General features: G+C 42.1%; 5 protein-coding genes across 5 annotated transcripts; 2 read left to right on the top strand and 3 right to left on the bottom strand.

Moving 5' to 3' along the window:
- Window positions 1-4,114: 4,114 nt before the first annotated feature.
- BCIN_15g00760 (hypothetical protein) lies at window positions 4,115-6,110 on the bottom strand. The gene is made up of 4 exons (XM_001553590.2): window positions 5,657-6,110; window positions 5,532-5,600; window positions 5,148-5,475; window positions 4,115-5,084 (listed from the first exon to the last, which is right to left on the bottom strand). Exons 1-4 carry the CDS (start codon window positions 5,685-5,687, stop codon window positions 4,712-4,714), a joined length of 801 nt encoding a protein of 266 aa, XP_001553640.1. The 5' UTR covers window positions 5,688-6,110; the 3' UTR covers window positions 4,115-4,711.
- A 2,970-nt stretch (window positions 6,111-9,080) lies between these two features.
- BCIN_15g00750 (hypothetical protein) lies at window positions 9,081-10,984 on the bottom strand. Its single transcript, XM_024697371.1, has 2 exons — window positions 10,345-10,984; window positions 9,081-10,291 (listed from the first exon to the last, which is right to left on the bottom strand). The coding sequence occupies exons 1-2, from the start codon at window positions 10,718-10,720 to the stop codon at window positions 9,243-9,245; spliced, it is 1,425 nt and encodes a 474-aa protein (XP_024553186.1). The 5' UTR covers window positions 10,721-10,984; the 3' UTR covers window positions 9,081-9,242.
- A 334-nt stretch (window positions 10,985-11,318) lies between these two features.
- BCIN_15g00740 (hypothetical protein) lies at window positions 11,319-11,958 on the top strand. Its single transcript, XM_024697370.1, has 3 exons — window positions 11,319-11,396; window positions 11,451-11,468; window positions 11,522-11,958. Exons 1-3 carry the CDS (start codon window positions 11,370-11,372, stop codon window positions 11,714-11,716), a joined length of 240 nt encoding a protein of 79 aa, XP_024553185.1. The 5' UTR covers window positions 11,319-11,369; the 3' UTR covers window positions 11,717-11,958.
- Window positions 11,959-13,390: 1,432 nt separating this feature from the next.
- Window positions 13,391-15,409, bottom strand: BCIN_15g00730 (hypothetical protein). The gene is made up of 6 exons (XM_001553587.2): window positions 15,095-15,409; window positions 14,816-15,032; window positions 14,675-14,749; window positions 14,240-14,622; window positions 13,974-14,172; window positions 13,391-13,920 (listed from the first exon to the last, which is right to left on the bottom strand). Exons 1-6 carry the CDS (start codon window positions 15,287-15,289, stop codon window positions 13,490-13,492), a joined length of 1,500 nt encoding a protein of 499 aa, XP_001553637.2. The 5' UTR covers window positions 15,290-15,409; the 3' UTR covers window positions 13,391-13,489.
- Window positions 15,410-17,791: 2,382 nt separating this feature from the next.
- BCIN_15g00720 (hypothetical protein) lies at window positions 17,792-19,611 on the top strand. The gene is made up of 2 exons (XM_001553585.2): window positions 17,792-18,100; window positions 18,162-19,611. Exons 1-2 carry the CDS (start codon window positions 17,906-17,908, stop codon window positions 19,305-19,307), a joined length of 1,341 nt encoding a protein of 446 aa, XP_001553635.1. The 5' UTR covers window positions 17,792-17,905; the 3' UTR covers window positions 19,308-19,611.
- Window positions 19,612-19,651: the final 40 nt, after the last annotated feature.

Below are 19,651 nucleotides of genomic sequence, written 5' to 3'. Positions count from 1 at the left end.
CTGATTTACGAATGAAAACGTACAATAATGTTAAGTGTATAGTTAACTTTGGTATTCTCTGATTCTTCTGATCATCTCCAGAGCTTTCTACACTCTTCTCACACGCTTATTATACTTTTCACAAAAGACCTCTCCAAATGCAATCTTTCCGATCCCAAATTTGGAGATAAATCAATACCAACCAAAACCCCAATGATAATCAAAATACAAAAAAGTGTAGAAACATGTAGCTAGCATTCCGTTTATTCACATTAGGTCGTGTGCCAAGTTTGATGTACGGGCTCTATCATGAGTCGGCATAGAGTCCCATTTTATTACTCTTTTCTTTTAATTCTAGACATTTTCAAGCTCCACTCGCTAGCTTGAAGGCTCGGAAGTCCAGTCACATCTCCTCGTGTTACCACTCTTACCATTCTAGAGTCTTTCTAGCTTTGAAATAGAGAAAATAATCCAGGAGTTGCAGTGTTAATCCCTATTAATTAGGAATGTAGTGACTTTGCTTTTTCGGAATTGACCTTCCCTGCAGCAGGGGACATTATTTGAAGTATGATGAGCGGGTGATGGACAAAGGTAGTTTCTTAGTGTAGCATCAAAAGCACGAATAGACTTTAAGGTCCAATCCACACCCAGCCTCTCCCATTTTAAAACCGTCGGATGATTATTGCGGAGGACACTAGCTTCGAACAATACTATATGAGATTCAAAAACAATTGGTATCAGACTGAACAATCCTTGAGCCTTACTATAGTTTAAATCGATGAGTGGCTCGTTCCGCGTGATCTAAATGCAATTTTGAACATATTTATCAGCAAGGTTGTTGAGAATGAAAATGCTGATATAATGTTTGTCTTTACGTTTGGTCAAGGTTACCCCTACGACCAGACCAAATAAGTGCAAAATCAAAACCTTCCCGATGAATCTCTTGGCAAATTCATCCTTGACCACTGGAAGTTCGTTAAGTTAGTACAGTACGTGCGCATCATAACAACTGAGTGTCGTTGTCGCGATTCTTGTCCCGCTCGTCGACTCGAATTTTTCAGGTCTTTCATGATCCCCTCCAATGTTCAAAGCTTTTTTACCTGCTTCCATTCATTTTCCAACTCTTCAACTCCATGGTCCGTGTCTTTGTGTAGCATGAGTGCAAACGGAGTATCGCAATTACCATTTCGGAAAGTACTAGGCACTTTCAAACGGCTCTTCATTCATGAATAAGTCAGACCTTCATGTGTAAATGCAAACCAATTGTAACATCTTGTGTGCTTAGTTAGTTGAGTACGAATCATTCAGTATCATGGCTGTTCCTATTCTAGTTGCCATTCATATCACATCATTCATATCGCATCATTTGACTCCCATTATCATTCTAGCAATACCTTTCATTTCGATGGACTGCATAATATTGCCATTGACCTTAAGTCCCAACTATCCAAGTCCTCGCTTTCAAGATGCTGTACCGCAGTTCTTAGAAGAAACTGTTTGATAGAAGTGTAAGTGCAGTCACCTTGCCTTTGTTCTTTTCATTTATCTCGCCGTTTATCTGCCATCCCCTACTTTCCCATAACCCACTTATCAAACTTGTTGCATTTTCTGCGTCACTCCCCCTCTACCAATAGCCCAAGGATACCGATCGCAAGATACACATCCTTTCAAAAATCATTATAATTCAGAAGCCTTCGTATCATGATCAGCAGAGTTTTCAGTTCCGCTCAAATTCCTCTCTTAAAATAGACACTTCTGTGCTTCGTAGACCAAACACACAAGATCTTGGTTCATCAAAACCATCTGCTGTACGATTACTTGACTTTATTCAAACTCTTTTTCATAATATATCTACCAATATCCCCATGATCTGTAGACTCGTACATGTAGACTCGTACATGTAGACTCGTACATGTAGACTCGTACATGTAGACTTGTACCATTCCCATTCTCATCACTTCTCTCACCCCATCTTTAAGCAAGCTACGTCCTTTCTATTACCAACACAATTATTACTACCCTAAACACACTTCAACTCAGTTCCCCAAATCCTAGAAGTCCTACCAAATTATTCTACAAGGAGACATCTGCTAATGTTTCAGTCTTCCATGAAGCATTCTCCATAAAGATCATCAGAAAATTCTACAAACTTCAGTAAGACTGCGGGTATTTATCCTTCATCCTCCATCCTCACTTCTCGTCAAATCAATCAATATCATTCATATCCATAAGCCAACACACCCCATCTTTCATCCCGCTTCTTACTTTTACCTCCTCAAAGATGATAGAATGGATCTACTTGTAAACCACAGACTGCCTCAGCTGAGCTCAACTCCACGAACCTGCGATAGCATCACCACTCTACTTTACCAGCATTTCTACACGACTGATGCGCATCTCGCATATAGCAGATAACAGTAGCTAGTAAATTGTTAATCAACTCAATATATCTGTAACGGTGCCTGAAACATGCGATGCGACTGAAGTTGTCTGATAGAACAAAATGAATGAAAAGAAAAACAGTAAAAACACCCTCTTACCCCCCGATATTCACCAAAAACTCGCATATATCACCACAGAATCATCATCATACAATCTCACAAAATCCACCTCGAATACACAAATCTACTTATTAACCAAAAACATTCATCAACAAACAACTTTCATTCTTCTGGCCCCCCATCTCTCAATCGTAACTTCAGAATTCAAGTTTCATGATATAGCAGACCGCAATCCTAGTTTTCGATATCATCAACATAATACCATTCAGATAGCAACAATCCCTATCATCTATACACTCTATACACCTTCTATCACTCACTGTCACCAAAGACCAAAATCTCCGCTATCCCAACCATAAGCCAGTCTTACCAATATCCCACCAATACACTATAACCTCATTTCTTCGCTTAATTCCACTTCCCTCTCACTTCCTTCCACCTCCTACCTCCCACCTCCATTATCTATCTTCTCCATCCCATCTTCTCCATCCCATCTTCTCCATATCACCACCTCACCTACCTCATCAACAAAACAGCATAATAACCCTTTACCTCCACATCTCAATAACCCAACCTTCCTTCAACTCTCATCCCATAACTAAACTCCGTGCTAAACTACTAAATCCAGATCCTAAATATCCGATTCCATTTTTCATTCATGTAATAACGACGGATATTCATTGATGATTAATCATCTGTGTTAGACCGGGCCTCTTAAAGCTCGTATATCTCTCATGCCTATCCACATCACTTTAAAGACCTCTATCATTTCTGTTCTCGTGTTCCCTCTTTTCCCCATCCTCTACCGAGTACTTCAATCCCTTTTCGATATATTTTATTCTTCTATACTCGCTCCATCCTCCTCCTTCTCCTCTTCTTCCTCTCCCGATTCGCTCCCCATTCCTCCCTTTTTAAAATACCCAAATAAAACCATTTCCACCTCCCATACCTCCCCCCCCCCTCTGCCCCTCTTATTTCCCCATCTCACACTCAGACTATTCCATTCACCTCTCATCTGTTCACAAACGAACTTAACTCGCCTTCCTCCCCTACCCTGCCTTTCACCCTCCCCTTTTCTTCTTCTACCCCCTCACCCTACCCCTCATATCCTTCAACTTGTTCCCCCTCACCTCTATTCCATCCATCCACCAATCTCCGAATCCAATCAGTAGATCTCCTACATTAATAACAATATCAGCACCAAAACCAACACGAACAGTAACACAAACACCAACATTCACAAGCAGCAAGCCTACAAAACCACTCTTCTCCCTCCTTTCTCTTCTCAAATATTCCTCCCTCATTTTTCTCTTGTCATTCACTCCCCTCCTAGTCCCTGTCTATCTACCTACCCACTTGTCTATCAAAATTCCTAGCTGAGAACTATCCTGGATACGTTCGGGTGACAAGAGTGACAAGCGCATGCATCCGTGTGAAGAAGAGGATGAAGGGACAGAAAAATCAAGTGAAATAAAGCATACAGAATACCATTTTAGATTCCCCTTGCAAGTAGTCTAGTAAATGCACATCCAGTGATAAAGAAATTTCTCGCGAAGCCTTTGATATGCATTACACATGGCTATAAACACAACATCACATCACATCAATGTAAACCAAATACCGCTCATCAAATTTGGAGATTCTCTTTTGAATTCATAAGTAATTCCATCCATCCAGTTCCTCATATCATACCTCCATCCAAGATATTCTCATACACTTCATACATACAATCATAATCCGCATCCCCGCCCATCCAGGCCAATTCGATAGAGCCTACCCAGCCAACCATCCTACCCCCCATCCCATCCATCATTAAATGCCCCAACCGTTCCTAACATGAAAACCCTTTATTGATTCCCTATCTTAGCTTTCCATAGCTAGAGATGGCATCTCATAAAAAGACTTGAAAAACAAATCCAAAAGCCAGTCTAAACTCCAATCCAAATGCCATTACCCATGTATACAAAGTCGTATTGAGTAATTTTTTTGTCCGTATCAAAATCAAATGGGTAAAAAAAAACAAAAAAAGACTTCTGGATATATCGAAGCAGAGCCCCCTCCAAAACATCTCGTCATATCAATCCAAGCAACGATATTTTCGTCGTGGTTTTCATTATGCACGCTGAAATTAACTTCTTCGTCAAACAAATCTTAAAAATCATCAATCAATCAACTTCTTCGGTATCGATATATATGTCGTTTCTCTCTCATCCTGATAGTTCTGGAACCTATCAACCGAATGTCTCTGACAAGACTCTTATACTCAATATCATAACCAGTAAACCGATGGTCACTACAATGAGTAGAGCAAAAGAAAACCATCCGAGGACCATGGCTGTACTACCAACACCACTTTTGACGCTGCCATTCCCTAAGTCCTGGGCTATAATTGAGGCGGCGACTGAAGCTGTGTGTTGCCATAAGACTGAGACGAGAACGAAGATTGAAGCAATGAAGATGATGGCTAAAGCGATTTGGGAGACGAATCGCGATGGGAAAGGTTTGACTTCTCGTTCACTTCCGTGAGCATCTTCCTCTTCGTGCCATCCGGGGAATGTAGCTAGAAGTAACAGACAGATGAATGCGAAAATGATTGCGATGATACTGTGAAGGGATTAGTTTCTATCGAGGAAGCTGGGAAAACAGAGAGCGAGATAGACAACTTACATAAGGTATGGGAAAACAATCATATCTTTGAATTGACTTGCAAGCCAAATCAAATTCAGAGGATCTTGATCCACGCTCACTTCATTTGCCAATGCGGTGGCATTGTTACTGCATAACCATGCACCCCCATCTGGGCTGACACAGATACCAAAGTATCCAACTCTTGCCGCCAATTTTGCTTGTCCAACAATATTAGATATTGCTGTGTGCACATTGTAATCGGCTTGTGCGGTCGATGGTACTGGTGTATATGATTGATAGTAGAGAGAAATAAGGAAAATGTCGGGTATCATGGGCGAGGAAGATGAACATCCTGCTAATAAAAGAGCTGAAAGAGTGTTAGTTGGATGTTCTTCGTTGGAATGTCAGAATGTGAATACTCACAAAGTAAAATAATGGTGATTGCGATCAATATCATCAACACATGGTGATATCCTAAAAATGGCACGGCTCCTGCGAATTGTGTTAGTACTGAATCAATTGATTTGCGCAAAGTCACCAGCACTTACTCAAGAAGCCTCCAAACCCTCTTTCCGCCATCTTGAACTATGTGATGTCTCGAAACGAATGGCCTAATGCGATGATAGAGTCTGCCACTCCCGTCCCCCGTGTCTTCGGAGCGACCGTCGGAGTCGCAGCTGTGGAATGTTTGCAACGTGTGTAAAGAAGTTCCAGGAGCGGGGAATGTTGACTCTCGTTTGGAATGTATAATCAATCAATCGCTAATAAATTTAATTCGTGGAGTTCGTGAACGTGTTGGTGGGAGAATGTAGTGGATGTAGCTTGGTCGCACTGCTTATCACTCAGATAAAGATTTGTTAGATATCTCTGCACCAGAACCAAAAGATGAGGGGAGAAAAGAGCGTGGCAGTCAGATTCTTTGAATTCTCCGGAAGATGGAGAAAGAGAGAGAGGGAAGCAGAGTGAGGTCCAGATTTCCTGCACAATGTGATTTTGGTTGTCAAAAAATTGAGTGGCAGGAGAGCTAAAGTTTCTATCAAAAAGAAGATGGCGCAGTGAATCCATTTTTGGGTGCTTGGGATTTGTTTACTCTTATCAGTTCTCGGTTAGTCCACAGAGCAACGAGAACCCAGGGCGACAAGGTATCCGGGGCTAATCGGCCAATCAGAGCTCCGGATCACGCTTAATCATCAAGGACCCTTGGAGCGCGGTGCCATTTTAATTCAGGAACAGATCAATTGGTGGGTTGTTGAGTGGAGTGATGGTTGGAGTGAAGTCTCGATATAGATTTGGATGATAGAAGTAAAAAGCTTGTTTGTCTCTTCAGACCGTATCGTGCCAGTGAAGTTGGAAGTTTGGCCTAGTATTGGCACAAGATTTGACAACGGACTGACACGTTTCTTTCGTCATCCATTGAAGCTGCAGCTAATCATGCAGGTCAAGATGTAGCACTGGCGAGTTCCCACTTGATTGAATTTTCTGTATGTACTCTGTACAAAATCATGGTTCCTGAATCCTCATTCTCGCATTCCCGCCGGCAGGATGGAGATCGTTAGAGGGACCCCGCAGTATACATTGTGATCAAGACCCTTTCCCTTCTTTCTTGCCTCTTATTAAAGGGAATTACCATGAGATGCTGAAAAGCCATTGTCCACTTAGTCATCGTGATAAAAGGCTACCCATGCTAGGCGGTATGCATGTCGTGTTGTGCTGTGTGAGGTGCGTCGGTAATTGCATCCAAGTACAGTACGAATACGCCGAGTGGTCAGGCAATTTCGATGTTTCAGCTTTTTGTCTCTCTTGTCTTATGTGCTGATTTTGAAAGCGTGCTATCAAACATCCTTACCGACGTTAAAAAGGAAGTTTTGGTTGCCTCGCCAGCCACAGTATGATCTGATATAGGGCTGACTTGACCATCTCCAAAGGTAAGGACGAACTAATTGGGTGAATTCGCAACACTCACAGCAAGGAGTTTTTGGCGGAAATCATGCAGCTTTTGTCGTTGGAAGCCATTCGGAAGATCTAGATTATCAACACCATGCCTGCTTCACTCACTTGTTTCCCCACACCTGCATGTTCTATTGCCGGGTCTACTATGCGCTCTAAAACTATTGCAGTCATCTAAGAGTTAACGACAAAATGCGAGTAATATACGGCTTCGTAGAGTTTTTACCAACGCCAGAGCTTTGTGGCCTTGGGAGTTTGAACATTGGTGAATCCCGAGGCCAGTTCCACACGATGCACTCGCTACAACTGACACGATTTCCCATGGTAAGCATTATCACATCAAGCCGAGGAAAGGGATAGAAGTACTTTCTACATTGTATGTGCGAGGATACGAGAAATTCAAACTGATAGCAGCTACGTTTCACATACCATTATACTTCACGGATTCCTTGTCATTCTATCGGAGTATGGAGTGAAGGAAGTATTTCTGTTTTGGTTCTCGTTTATATTCGACCCCTAAAGTTGCAGACAACATGAATCTCACTTCAATCTGTCTGTTCCACGAATATAGATAACCGGGCGCACCCGAGTCTCGAATCAATACACATACCCAGAAATATTCCAGTCAAACGCAAAGCTTCTTGGACCTCCTAGCCACTGCAGTTACTCCCCTCCCTGGGCCGTTTTACCTAGTCTGTGTAAGATTGGCATGAGAAAGAAAGATTGGTCTCTATCAAGAACCCTTTTATATCTGCCCCCAGGTCTTCTACTCACTTACAGTCGCTCCTCCCTTAACAGACGTTCATTCCCTCCACTTCACAATATATGTTATATCAACATACTTGGAAGACACCCCGCCATTCACTGTCCTAACCGAGCTCACAAACTCCAATTGATCAACAAGTAAAGACCAAGAAACATTTAGAATCGAAGCAAATCATGATGATGGCAAGGATTACGATATTCCTAGCACCTTCGGAAAACACCCGTTCCATGGCCAGAGGGACGTTGATTTCGAAGCTACAATCTCAGGTTTGTTACCGGAATGTTTTCCTGGTCTAAGTGATATTCCTGTGAATATTTACTGTCATCTCAAATACATATTGATCACTTCAAATGCGTAACGGCAATAATTGCAAGCACGATGACCAAAACGCGTGCTTTCAAAAGTTACACCTCACCCTTCTCATCAACCTTTCAAACATCAAGCAGCCCCAACAAAATGGTCCTATGACATTATTTCATCCAACAATCGACAGATCAGTTACTCAATCTCTCCTGGCGTTTCCCAACAGGAAGCTCGAAGAAAGCTCGCAAGCAGCCTGACAATGAAAATGACAGAAGCCATTCCTACCGTCGCAAGCTACCACCCCCTTGCACTTCTATCTTTGCCGTTAGAGTCTTATTCCACATTACTCAATCTTCAAATACGTTATATCACGTCCTTCGGATTGGTCCAGATACTCCAACTTCCCTAGTTTGTTCTTCATCCAGTCGTAATTTTGATTTTGAAAATTGCAGCAGTATTCATCCCGAATTTTTTATAGCCAGCCCATCAACTCCCTCTCACTTCTTCACCTACCCTACTCAACATCAGATCCCAATCAGATTCCTTGTTTCCGCCTGCTTTCTCCACCTCATACTCCGATCCTCTAAATTTTCAGTTTCATCTCAAGTCCACCCTAACGTCAACACACCACTCTTAAACTCTATAATTATCATGTTCGTATCCCAACAGAGGCAGAATATGTTATATACATCGATGGTCTCAGGATCCCGACTTGCAGACAAATCATGAGCCAAACGGTAAATTCGCTATTCACCATACCTGTATAAACGAGAATTCATCTTGTTATTTGTCATCTCACTCTCCTGTCTCATTTTACCGTTACTGTATCAAAGCCGAGAGAGATTCTGGGGTTTTGGCAAGACGTAGTTTTCCCCACTCTTCTTACAAACAGAGAAAAAGGAATTGAAAAACGATAGAAAGAGGAATTTTATTCTAGGTTCAGTCGTGTCTTGTTCTAACTTATTGCAGGGAAATTTTCCCTCCCTCCCTCCCATTAACCATTACCCACCTCCTAATTGTCTCCAAACACAACACCAAGTAGAAAAAGCAAGGAATAGCACAAATTCATCCCTAAATCCTCTCCATCTACCGAATGCCAATAGATATCTCTCGTTGAGCTATTTATTCTCTGGGATGGCTCTGAAGACAGGATTCTTTCCTTCCTCAGGTGGAGAATCGTGAGTGTGTTCGCCACCGAAACATGGTAACCTATACTTTTCCTCCCACTGTTTCCTCAACACTTCATACAAGAAAATGTATTGCTCCACAGCTTGTACCATAGTCTTCCTTTGTTGTCGCAATTGATCAACCGTTTCAAAAATGGCATCGTTACCTTTTTCCTCTGACTGATCCCACCCTTCCCAAGCTCCACCTTGAAGTTCTCCCATCAAAAACTCCAAAGCAACGAAAGTACCAGTTCTTCCAACACCAGCACTGCAGTGAACAACTCTTGGATTCTCTTCTTCTACATTCTTCGACCGAGAAAGATCCATCAATGTCAAAACACTCTTGACATTTTGACTGTTCAAGGAACCCATATCAGGCCAGAGCGGGTAGAAGAAATGCCAAATGATTTTCTCTTCGTCTTCATTCTCTACTGACATGGCGAGTTTACGAACTTCGATACCAGTACCCTCAATGTTCTCTTCTCTCTTCAAAAATCGCACCTGGGCTTTGAAGTTATCCCCAAGCGCTGCCGTTTCGTTAACCATAAGAGGTGGATCTTCTTCACTCATGGGATAGTATTGATAACATTTCTCCATCATCTCTTCAGGTTTTGCAGGATTAGGTCCAACAAGAGGACTAAGCATGATGATGACACCGGGTGCTGCATTATCTGGTACTGAGATTGAATGCCACATCATATGCCATGTATGGTCGACAGTTTGAGACTTCGGACCTTGCATACAAATATATTTATCTTGAAGACCTTTCTTCATCGTACTTTGCTTCTCTGCAGTAGATGTCAAAGTAACAGGAGATGCATTGATGTAATCATTATAACCTTCGGGGACGATGAGTCTGATACGGTTGCCAGCCCAGGGATGTACATTGGCATAACGATCGAGTTCACGATCCGGTTCTTCTCTCGCCCACTTGGGGTCATCTTGGTTAGCCAAACGATCTTCTTCTGCTTTCGTCAATCTAGCGTATTTTTCCCTCATTTCTAGTGTTAAGTCAGTGTCTGTTTTCTAAAGTAGTGTTGAGTGAGTTGCATACCATCATGTGAGATCTTCAAGAACGATGGCATTGCTGTCTTTGGGTCGCTTGCTGCAGCAAGTCCTGCTTCGACTACTTGTACGGCACGTTCATCTTCGTCATCTGCTGCCTTGCTGGAAGAGCACCCATCTGCTTGAGGCATGAAAGCACCATCATGGTGATCAAGGAGACTCTCCTTAGATATGTTAATAGCAGAATCTCGCTTTGATGAACAGGGGTGAGTCATCCTGAAGAAGATTTTGCGACTTATATTATCGTTTGGATCTTTTTGACGCGAAGAAGAAATGGTTGTTGAGGTACTTGATGATTTAGAACGGAAAGAGCGTATACGATGCTGAATAGCAATAGTGACACCAATAGGCGTCCGACGAGGCATATAATCAAACAATAAAAGATGGATTCACAGTGAGTATAGCTTAAATAAGCTATAAAAAGTGTTCAGGATAGAGGAAGATAGGTTGTTGTGCCTTTAGACACAAAGATTGACGTAGAGCGCTGAACCGAAAAGTTTCTTCTCACGCAAAAGGTAGGCTTAAACAGCAATGCAGAGAACAATGTTTTAAGAGTGTGATAGTTCAGCAAAGAGAATAATGCCAGTTGTAGGACAAGAAGAATACCAAAATCTTTGATAAGTGCATGCGAATGTGTGTATGCAAAGAAAGAGTGAGAGTTGAAGAAGAGAAAGAAGAAGAGAAACAGGAACTTACAAAACATTTGTTTTCATCGACACGCAGCGACTCACCACAAGGAGCAGGAAGGTGGTCGATCTACATACTCCAATGGTGTTTGAGGAAAGAGCAATTGTGGTAGGAAACTTGAGCTGAAGACGAGGCAAGCGTGGTAAGCACGTGTAGGTAGGTTATGTTTCAATTGGTACCTCGATGACTAATTATTGACTCATCACTACGGTCTAATTAGCCGAGCTAATCCAGTGAAAGGTTTTCGCCTTCAACTCACATCATCACTTTTTACTTGACATTTCTACCTGGTGTAGAATTGAACATGATAATTCGAGTTTAACAAACATGCCATTATGGTTAGCGGCCTTTGAGGTAAAATGCTCTTCATAGCATAACACTTTTGTCTTTCACTAACAATTGATCCAGGCGTGGGCAGTCGCACGAGTTCGTATTCCACATCCATCGATCTCGAGTTCCTATTGTTAACATGTACTCAGCTCCTAAGAAGTCCTACTTTTCACAGTGCAGTCCGCAACGTCCACAAAAGAGTTCACGAAGCTCGTCATGGCAAAGACCCCTCCGAAATGGGTGGTACCAATATGGACGATCCTGAAAAGAACAGTCGATTTGTCAAATACTTCAAGGACGAAATCAAAGAGCAGTTCTGGGGCAGATCGCCACCTAGAAAATAATTGATACATAACTGTGGTACAACAAAATGATACTCGCACTGCTTTCACTATTATAAAGGGAGTTGGGTTGATGATTTTGAGCGAACAGCAAACATGCATGCATTTCATGGCGTTTGGGCAAGCACTCTACACTATCCACATCAACGTACATAATTATACAATATAATTATCTCTCCTTACTTTCCTGTCTCTTCACCTTCCGCGACAAATGATACACATTCAGGCAAATACACAACCCTGCGATATTCCACCGGACATTAAATTGGGCTCTGAGACTGATCCTTCGTGTCACTTGGCTCTCATTCCGTCCGAAGACCAAATTGGCCTACACTTTTCTATTCGCTCCTATGCTTTTAATGCGCTGGACTGGTATTGTGTGCTCACACATTTACGTCTTTTGACGTCTTTTGACTTTGATTTGAGGTCGCTTTCGAGCTCTTAACCTATGGTTGAGATATACTCATATACCAACTAGTGCGCGTGTACATGAGTAGTTCTCATCTCCACAGTTTCGCCACGCGCAATCCTCAATTTGAAGTAGCAAATGGCCTCACGAGATAACGCGGATCATCTTGTCTGATGTGTCAGGGATCAGTCTCGAGTACGATCGATTGCTATTCGAAAACCAATAGTCGAGCTTTATCTGATGCTTAACAACGATCTAGTTTCCGTCGTAGATATCGTTTATGCATAGCTCAGCGACACGATGTCCTCTCAGGTTTGATGTAGAAAAAGTGTAGGTTATTTCTTATCATATTCAAATTTAGAGGGATACAGGGGAAAGAAACACTTGCCATACGCAGGCTCACACCAATATCTTATGGTGTGTGATCTATTTAAGTGCAAGAAGATTAAACAAAGACCGATTACTCACCGTGGCTTTCTGTCGCCGCACCATCATGTGGGACGTGGAAGCGATGGTCCATATATTATGGTCTACATTTCTTCAAGAGGCAGAGCTTCTTATTTAGATATCTATAAGTAATTGGCGGATGTGGAAATTATATAGAAGATAATGCATACAATGTGCAATCAGTTGATTCGTGTGGGTCAGAACGGCAGGTATTTAGTGGATGAGGATCTGTCTTTGAACAGCTGTGTTTGGGAAGCTGGCGACTATTCCTTTACAACTTAACTAGATTAAATAGACAATGAGTTTAATCGCATTATATCTACACACCATCACAAAACAACAATAACTATAAAGCGGAATCTATGTGAACGACTGTGTGACCTCCCTCCCCTCCTCTTGTTCTAATCCTACTTTCATAGAAGCAAAACCTTGCACAAGACAAACCGATTATGTCTTTCGCCTAGAAGAAAATCACAAACCTCAACATCCTTTGCATTCTTCTCACATTCGTCCCAAAACCCATCAAAACTACACCCACTGTCAAAGGTATCAAAAAAAAGCAAAAAAGAACAAAAACATACAACAGTAGGGATTCGCTGGTGGTCACCCACCCAACTACTAATCTACCGATCTGAAGCTTGTGTATGGCAGAGCGGACGGGATGCCCAATTCTCTTCAGTCTATGGTCGTATGTGTCGGAGATCTGGCGCTGAGAGTTTATATGGGGAGTGAAAAAGGAGGGAAAGAAGGAGATGCGAGAGATTTGATTCCTGTTGCCAAATTAAAATGGAGTTTTTGGCGAGGGGGGGGAGGAGGAATAATAAACAAGAAGTCATTGTGGCATAGTGCTAGCCATTCATTTTCCTATCAACATATTTTAACCTGTATTATATCCACGCTACAAATTGAATCAACCCAATTTACACCAGCTTCCTCAGAAGTATCTCCTGCTTCACACACGGCATAATCCCCGCATTCCAGTAGACATTTTCTGGTCTCCTCACTCCCTCCGGAAATTTCAGTTCATACCCCTCCAATATCGCTCCTACGACAAGTTTGATTACAGCCCCCGCGTACCATCTTCCAGGACATGTTTGTCTTCCATTTCCCCATGCTAGATTACCGGGCTCGATACCTGTGAAATCCTGGAGGGGGTTGGAAGTGCCTGTTTGTATTTGGGCGAGCGATTGGTAGAAACGAGAGGGGTTGAATGTGGAGGGTGGAGAGGGTCCAGTATAGTATGTGGGATCGCGAGATAATGAGGAGGCAGCCATGGATACGAAGGTTCCTTTTGGGAGATGCAGGCCGGTGGAGAGGGTGTGCGGGGTGAGGACTATGCGGTCGAATGAGACTAGAGAGATTTGTTAGTGAAATGGCATAAACAGGTGGTTGAGATACACGTACGAGTATTAGGTTGATTATATCGCATAGATTCTTTCATGAAACTATCCAATTTTCTCAATTTGGTCATGCTGGAATATTTCCAAGATCCATTATCTTCTTTAAAGGCATCTTTGATTTCAGCACGCAAGTCGGGGATATAGGTGGGTCTTTCGCAGAGATCATATAGTGTGTGGACTGCAACCATTGTAGATGTGTGTAGCTATTTGGTCTCTGGTCAGCTTGGAAAATAGATGTTTAAATATTAGAAAGGGGGGTTAGAAACTGACTGCAGCGGAATTCAAGACTAAAAGCTTCAAAATTATATCCTTTGGGTCAACAATATCTGATGTTGAGATTAGAAATCCCAATAGATCATTGGCTTCATAGCCTGGCTTTTGTCTCTCCTGTATAGCTGGTCCTAAAATTTCGAGTGCCTTTGCAAGAATAGCATCCATGCGACTTTCAGGCGCAAGAATAAATCTCAATATTGGTCGCAATACACGGGGATAAGGACGAAGTGTATTAGCGATAAAAACCACTTCATTCAAATAAGCAGAGATGGTGTCAAGCCAAGCTTGATCTCGAGAAAGCGGAAGGCCAACAAAAACTCGTGAGGATACTGCGAGGATCATTGAGTATACAAATGCGTACGCGGATATCGGTGTGTAATCTAGGTTTAACAGTAAGACAAGTGATGATTGAAGAGGTGTACTCTAACTAACCTCGCGAATTGCAATGTGATAAAGGCTTAGCCATCGCGAAAGAAAGTTCTGATGCCATATCTGGTATAAACTGGGCTACGATGAATATTTTAGTCTGTATTCTTGAACACACGAGCTTGATACTTGATATGTTACACTTACGCAAATTCTGGGTAAGTTGCACTCTGCAAACATCAGAGTGATGACGACTCTTCAGAATAACATCTACACCACTAAAACGACCTAACCATCTCTCTATAAGAGCAGTAGACTGATCGAGCTTTGTTTGAGGTAACATCCTTAGTTCTGCGAGGAACTTATGAGGGAGGATCAGGCGTTCCATATCCTCAGTCTGGACAATGAAGGGCTCATCTTTATACTATGTAGCATCTGATCAGCTTGTTTTATCCTGGAAATTTTGAATATGCAGTGAGATATTACCTTTTTATATCCTTCATCCACGAGATGGTGTCCGTTAAGTACAAATTCCCTCTTCACAGCAATGCGGGTAAAGTCCCAGAAGCCTGCTTTCTTTCCAACTCTTGGGATTTCTGGGAACCTTAGATGGCGAGAGGAGGTCAATACAAGTAATATCGTGAGAGAAAAGATGCCAGAAAGAAAAATCGTAAGAGACATGGTTTGCAACACATCAACTATCTTTGGAATTGACAGGTTGCAGCAGGGAATTTTGTAAACAATAGACACAACGAGAAAGTTATATTCTTGGATGTCTAATAAAACAATACTGCCATTACCTACAGTAGGTTTGCAGCACATTATTCATTAACCTTGTAACATTTTCAAGCGCTTTTGGCCAGTGATTAAGCTCTACTTACTGCGTATTCACTTTTGGACACCGTTCAGGAGCCAATCAGATCTCAAATAGTGAACGGCGAAGTGATTTTCTACAATGAGAAGGTTTGGCCAACAAATTCTTCAGTGAGTAGGTATTCAATGTTTCTTTGCATTTCCATCATCCGTAGCAAATTTTTATTAAGAAGTGGTGGATTTTGGCTAATCTCGAACTAGTGTGCGCGGAAAACGCGATTTGAAGGCCACGCGATATGGCGAGCCTGTATTTGTAGTTCCTATCACTGTAAGACTTGGAAAAGTGATTGATTTTTGACCTTCATACTTTGACCCCCCCTTAAGTCTGTGTACTGTTGCCCCAAGTGTGCCTCTCTCCTCGCTGCCGATATGTAGTGATTCACTCTATTTACCATGCATAGCTGTTTAGATTGACTATGGTATATGCGAAGGCTTTTCTTGTGTGACATCTACCACCTTCTACTCTTTTACAATAGGCATTTAGAGACCCCGGTGTACGGAACGTAAGCTAATGGTTTTTTGAATACTGTAGATTCGTGAAATGAAGGAACATTTACCTGCAACTTTGGAGTCAAAAGCTGCAACAAATGTCGTACTGATATCTTGACTTGGTGTTTTCATGGGCATCAGAGTAAAAAGCTGCTCATCATTCTCTCTGGGCATGTGGCTCTATAAGTTTGTGTCTATGGCTAGTGAGATATCAGCAGTAGATAAGTTTTGAGAGGGGAAGAGAGCAAATCTCTGAGATGAATACAGACGATTGTAATCCCTCTCTTTGACAAGTGTTTAGAGACCTGTGTAGAGTAGGATAGTTGCCGTTGTGCGCTACCTATAAGTAAGTGTGGAATAGTAGCTAAGAACTACGGTAATACTTAGGTGTCTTAAAGTGCCATTGGGAGCTTTTCTTCCTCGGGTAAGGTGTCCCCCGGAGAATTTCATCTGCGAAACGAAAGGGAGAGGAAAAGTCGTTGCTACTCATGTTCACGATTCGAGCTTCTCCTTTCACTGTCAGTGCGTTCGTGATCAGGTTGGTGAACAAGAAACTCTCAAGGTAGCTAGTCACCAAATGTATGTCAAGATTATCAATACTAAGGATATTTTCTGGGTATAGATTGACTTGGTCTGCAAAGGCGGAATAGAGCTCACACACCTCCGCCTCGTCACCAAATCAGGCATGAGAAGTCATGATTGTGGTCGTCTTTGACAATATGATGCAGAATTTGTGTCCAGAAGAAGAACCAACATACATAAGTACGGCATTCATGCAAGCTTTTTCAAGTTATGCATGACTGGAAAAATAATGTTGGGTGAAATGTAAAGCGAACATCACCGATGTTCACTTTCTGCACATGTGGTGACCAATTCCAGGTTTTCCGACTATCGAGATGGACGTTCGAATGACAGTGGCACCGCTTCGATTCAAGCTCCTGATAGTGTGTTGGAATAACGAAAGAAAAACTATGAATACAACACCTAGCGCTATCATCAAAGATAAAGTACAAGAGAATACCCACAACACGTCTCCAGGGAAGTCACTCAGAGCAAGTTTAAGCCTCGAGATACCATATTATGTCACTTGCAGATTTCCATCGACTGCCCTGTCCAAATGAAAGGCTTGACAAGCGTAGGGAGATTTTACTGAGTTATATGATGATCTTACTTACTAATGGCAAATTTCGTTACCACTGGGCTATATGAAACGACTTGGAGAGTAGCTGTGTTGAAGAATAGTGAAGAGTAGTTCCAAGAAATAATCATTCACTAAGCTTTTGGCTTGAGGTGATATTTCAAAGATTGCTACAGCTCAAGTGATCGATATCCGAGCTGCAGGAGTATCTCAAAAATGCGGGATTTGTATGAGAAAGGTCTCTAAACAGTTCTCGAAGAGAACAAAACCTTAGAGTAGAAACGTGATGATATCATTGTTAGATAAATTTCCATATAATCTGGGCCTAGATGGGTTGAAAGACAGCTAGCTACATTGCCGCAGAGGCACATCAAGTATGGATAGCGCGGTAGACGGACCAGATTCAGTTGTGAAAGATGCTCTCCACGTTTCAAAACAAATTATGCTTAGCCCCTTGAGTTCATAACAGTTTTAGACAAAGAGACGTTTCTTCATTGGAGAATCATTAGCATTTGAAGAAAGGAGAGTGTCTCCAATCTAGAGTAAGTAGGTAGTAGTCGACATTAACTTTCTAGCTGATGATTTCTGCCATCCACCGCCTTCTACTTAAAGTGATCATGGTCCCCACTTCAACGATCACTGAATGACGACCCAAAAAGCTCCATACACACGCGACGCGATTTGATCAGACTTACTGAAGGATACTTCCTAGCCTTTCAATCTGGTGGAATTCAATTTACATTTTATCGTCCTTCAATATCTAATTCGCACTTCATAATTCCATTTTCGCATACAAAATGCCACTTTCCGATAAAGCTTTGACGAGCGCGCTCTCCAAGACGGTTCGTGACGTATTCCACAGCGACGAGAAAGATAAATTGAGTGTTCGATTTATTAGAACAAAAGTAGAAGAGGAACATGAATTGGGGGACGGCTTCTTAAGTGAAGGAAAGTGGAAGGAAAAAAGCAAGGGAATTATCAAGGGCGAAGTTGTAAGTTATTTCTGAGTTGAAGCTGTTGGGTTTAACAATCAATCCTAATGATCAATTGCAGGACAAATTGATGCAAGGAGATGAAGAGGAGGAAGAGGGCGAGGAAGAGCCTGTGAAGCCAAAGAATACCAAAAAAGCCCCAGCGAAAAAAGCCACACCTGCTGCGAAAGCAACGAAACGATCTTCTGCCGAAAAGAAGGCACCTCCTCCAAAGAGACAAAAGAAAGAGAAAACTCCCGTTTCTGAATCCGAACTTTCTGAACCTGCGGAATCAGAATTATCAGAGATTGATTCCGAAATGAGCGAAAACGAACCAAAAGCGATACCAAAGAAGCAAGTTAACAAGAATGCCAAAGCTATTTCAGACAACGTAATCGGCGACAATGAAGATGAGGTGGCACCCAAGAAGACTAAGAAATCAGTAACAAAAGAAGCGGTGTCTTCTGGCTCTGAATTGTCTGATATTGAATCGATCACTCAATCCGAGGCAAAATCTCCTAAGCCCTCGTCCCCAAAGATCCGCGATTCATCCTTATCCTCCCTCCCAAAAACAGAAGACGAAGCCGCCGGTAACGAATCCGACTCCTCTGCCATGTCTGTTGTTCTCGATGGACCTTTAACCACCAAATCTCGTGCCAAGAAGTCCAAATCCACTTCGTCCAAGCCCTCTAAAACAACAAAGGCCGCGAAACCCAAAGCCGCGAAGGCTAAGACCACGGCAGAACTTTCACCCAACGAACAGTTGATTAAAACACTTCAATCGCAACTCGTCAAGTGTGGGATTCGCAAAATTTGGGCTTTCGAATTGAAGAAATATGAGACAGAAAATGAGAAAATCAAACACTTGAAGAGCATGCTCACTGAGATTGGCATGACCGGACGTTTTAGCGAAGGCAGAGCCAGAGAAATCAAGGAGATGAGAGAACTACAGGCAGATTTGGAAGCGGTGAAGGAAGGCGAAAAAGCATGGGGAATGGATAGAAGTTCTAGAAGAAGTGGGAATGGTGTCAAAGAGGTCAAGAAGAAGAGTGAGGGTAGTGGTGATGATGGTGTTGATGATGACGACGATGACAAAAGCAAAAATGGCAGTACTAAAGATGATGAAGAGAGTGAGGATGATGACGAGGACATGGAGGTTTCTGTTAGGGCTAGAAGGAAGAACGATTTGGCATTCTTGGGTAGTGAGGAGAGTAGCGATGATGACTGAGCGGTTCAATTACTGATCTACGTTTTCGTCAAAGGGTTTGTAAAAATTAATAGGGATTTTGGAATGGAAATGGAAATGAAAATGGGAGTTACATGGTATGAAGGCCATGGTTATGATATCTTGACTGCCATCGATGGGTCTGCATTTGTTTATCGCATTGGGGTTATAGGATACAAGATACCTAATATCAAGTGCCACAATTGTACGAAAACAATACAATATAAGTTTTTCACTTTGAACCCTCAAGTTGAGGATTAGTTGTACATTATAGCATAAATTTGAAATGGACTTTGAATGGATTGAAGTATCACAACATTTCGTGTCACAAGTACAATTGGGTACAA

This window comes from Botrytis cinerea, chromosome 15 (assembly GCF_000143535.2).
Source record: "Botrytis cinerea B05.10 chromosome 15, complete sequence".
Taxonomy (NCBI): Eukaryota; Fungi; Ascomycota; class Leotiomycetes; order Helotiales; family Sclerotiniaceae; genus Botrytis; species Botrytis cinerea.
Note: the sequence above shows the minus strand (reverse complement) of the source record. Positions and strands in the feature narration are given on the sequence as shown.

Bases quoted from the DNA above. Each gene is read 5' to 3' on its own strand.
- BCIN_15g00760 (XM_001553590.2), bottom strand. From the start codon at position 5,687: ATGGCGGAAAGAGGGTTTGGAGGCTTCTTGA. The intron at 5,601-5,656 runs GTAAGTGCTGGT...CACAATTCGCAG, and splicing joins AGGGTTTGGAGGCTTCTTGA to GAGCCGTGCCATTTTTAGGA. The intron at 5,085-5,147 runs GTAAGTTGTCTA...ATCCCTTCACAG, and splicing joins ATTGTTTTCCCATACCTTAT to TATCATCGCAATCATTTTCG.
- BCIN_15g00730 (XM_001553587.2), bottom strand. From the start codon at position 15,289: ATGTCTCTTACGATTTTTCTTTCTGGCATCTTTTCTCTCACGATATTA. The intron at 15,033-15,094 runs GTAATATCTCAC...GATGCTACATAG, and splicing joins TGGATGAAGGATATAAAAAG to TATAAAGATGAGCCCTTCAT. The intron at 13,921-13,973 runs GTACGTGTATCT...AAATCTCTCTAG, and splicing joins ATATAATCAACCTAATACTC to TCTCATTCGACCGCATAGTC.
- BCIN_15g00740 (XM_024697370.1), top strand. From the start codon at position 11,370: ATGCCATTATGGTTAGCGGCCTTTGAG.
- BCIN_15g00750 (XM_024697371.1), bottom strand. From the start codon at position 10,720: ATGCCTCGTCGGACGCCTATTGGTGTCACTATTGCTATTCAGCATCGT. The intron at 10,292-10,344 runs GTATGCAACTCA...ACTTAACACTAG, and splicing joins CTTGAAGATCTCACATGATG to AAATGAGGGAAAAATACGCT.
- BCIN_15g00720 (XM_001553585.2), top strand. From the start codon at position 17,906: ATGCCACTTTCCGATAAAGCTTTGACGAGCGCGCTCTCCAAGACGGTT. The intron at 18,101-18,161 runs GTAAGTTATTTC...GATCAATTGCAG, and splicing joins GAATTATCAAGGGCGAAGTT to GACAAATTGATGCAAGGAGA.